This window comes from Austrofundulus limnaeus, unplaced genomic scaffold (genome assembly GCF_001266775.1).
Source record: "Austrofundulus limnaeus strain Quisiro unplaced genomic scaffold, Austrofundulus_limnaeus-1.0 Scaffold764, whole genome shotgun sequence".
Lineage (NCBI taxonomy): Eukaryota > Metazoa > Chordata > Actinopteri > Cyprinodontiformes > Rivulidae > Austrofundulus > Austrofundulus limnaeus.
In genome coordinates, this window is record NW_013953166.1 from 223,286 (window position 1) to 225,933 (window position 2,648).

A 2,648-nucleotide genomic window follows, 5' to 3' on the forward strand; every position below is an offset into this window, starting at 1 on the left:
GATAATTTACAGAGAAATGTGTCCAAACTGCAGCAGGACAATGAGACAAAGCTCACTGCCAACAAAACAAAGAACTCCATCCGGGGAAAAGTGGAAGGTTTTAGACTGACCAAGTCAGTCACCTGACCTGAACCCAACGAAGCATTTCACCTCCTGAAGAGGAAACAAAACAAACAAGAACTGAAAGAAGCTGCAGTAAAAGCCTGGAACAGCCTCACAAATGAAGAATCAACAGTTTGGTGTTGATGGGTCTCAGGCTGGAGGCAGTCACTGCAAACAAGGGTTATACCACCAAATATTAAGTGTTATTTACTGTAAGGTTATTTGCTCAAATACTTTTTCTCACCTAAAAATGTGGTGTAATACAAATGGCGATTTATTCTATGTTGTTTAACACATTTACTTATAAATACCAGGAAATAAAAGCTGACACTCAGAACACTTGTCTCATGATCATCTTTTAATCTTAAACCTAAATGTCTTCAGTCAACAACAAAAACCAGAGAATTTGACTTGTTCCAGTACTTTTGGAAAAGATTGGACCTCACTGTTACCCCTAATTTACACTACATGCGTTCCATCTCCGCTCCGACCTCCACAGCAAATACGCACTAGGGCTGCAACTAACGATTATTTTAATAATCGATTAATCTGTCGATTATTTTTTTGATTAATCGATTAGTCGTCGATTAATCGATTAATCGTAGCAGCCCTAGACTGAGGTCGACTGAGGTACTTTTTATTTTTTTTGCCATGGGACGTGTTTCCTCCTCGCGACGCAGCGCATCAAATCAGACGTCTTTTAAAATAAATTAATTGAGGCATACTGTATACTTTTTATCATATCTTCGCACCTACTTGGCCTAACAACACAATTTAAAAACTGGTTTAAAGTTTGAAGTCTCTGCTTTTCACTCAAGTCTCAGAGAGGGCGGATCTACAGGTAGAGTTTTTTTCCTTCCTAAACTTTATTTAGGTCAACCAGCATTGACAACGCTCTGCGGTGACATAAACGGCTCCGCAACATGGCGAGGGACGCATAAATCACATGACACAACAAATCGATAATGAAACTCGTTGCCAACGCTTTTAATAATCGATTTTTATCGATTTTATGATTCGTTGTTGCAGCCCTAATACGCACCCATTATAATCAATGAGTGTATTTACACTGACTGTGCACGGCAACGGTGAGCGGACGGCAATCCGGCAAAATTAGATTTGATCCTACTTTTGCCGGATGCCGGAGCAGTGCCGGACTCAATTTTTAAAGATTGCGTTGCACCAACAGGAAAAGAAACGAGCATAACATCCGTATTTTCAAAATAAGACACTATTAGGCTGGATAATTTGTCGGAATAATGTCGAAATTGCAGCTATATTAATAAAAATATGGATATATTTCTTCACAAATGCTGTCAGAATGTATCGTTCTGTTTGGGAAGCAGATGGAAACGTAACATGAAGCATATGTGTACACACACGATACACGTGGGTTTTATTTTGAAATCAGAAGTTTCAGAAAGATGACAGCGAGACAGTTTCAACATAGATACCACAAGCATTTTATATCGTTGTTTTCAGCTGTGTTTGGAGTTCGTCTTTCACAGAGTTAATTATTTTTTGCTCTGACTTCCACATCACTGGATTTATTGTGCGATCTCCTTCCTGCACACTCTGTCAGACCAGAATCTGTATAAATTGAGACACAAACGAACAGCTGAGACCTGCGCACCGCAGCGCAGCGGAGCGGCGACGCATGTAGTGTAAATCCGGGGTCACTGGCTTTCATGTAATTTTGTTTGTTTGACAACAGGAAATAGAGTAGAAATTGAGACATTGACTTTACTGAGGAATTATCTATTCAGCATGATCTGCTCATTGTGTTAACACTGTATGTTTGTGTATCCAGGCTCTTGGTATGCTGTTTTGGCACAAACACAACATAGAAAAGTCTCTTGCCGACCTGCCCAATTTCACACCATTCCCAGATGAGTGGACTGTGGAAGACAAGGTGCTGTTTGAGCAGGCCTTCAGCTTCCACGGCAAGAGCTTCCACCGCATCCAGCAGATGGTAAACATCCAACACAACAACCACCCACTGCTTTGTGTTCTTCTGGGGTCTCATGTATGAAAGAGAGCACAACTTTCACACATGAAAGATTGTATACAAAGTTCAAAAAGTACATATTCACAAAAATYTTCAGATTTATGAAACTGTGCGCACACATGGCACCTTTACTTCARGCACTGACTTTTATACACTCATGTATTGACTTGGCAGCACCAGTATGTTAGGCCTTCCTGTCTCTCCGGACCTTGCTGATATTTGTATTGTTTTTTATAAATATTGCTCAATTTACTGACTCTGGTAAATGCTAGATCACTGGCCAGCAAGACCTTTATTCTAAAGGATTTCCTCACCTCCTGTAGGTTGGATTTTCTGTTCATAACAGAAACATGACCTCTGGTGATTCCAGTGATTTTTATGAACATTTCATTGAGCTGAGCTGATTGGAGCTTGGATCTTCTTCACTGGTGCTGTGTGCTTTTTTATATAGACCAGACAGCGAGTGCCACCTTGAGGGCCTCAAAAGAACAACAGTTTTTAACTTTGGGCCGCAGAGGGCCGTGGGACTGCATTGATT

At 40.6% G+C, this 2,648-nt stretch overlaps 1 protein-coding gene across 1 annotated transcript in view; it reads left to right on the forward strand.

The window, feature by feature from the left end:
• The window catches only part of LOC106532410 (REST corepressor 3), a gene marked incomplete at its 3' end in the record, with an annotated part of 7,957 nt that overhangs the window by 4,464 nt on the left and 845 nt on the right, over nt 1–2,648 (forward strand). Inside the window, 1 exon segment of the mRNA XM_014028452.1 lies at nt 1,913–2,074. Within this exon segment, the coding sequence (XP_013883906.1) occupies nt 1,913–2,074 (162 nt within the window).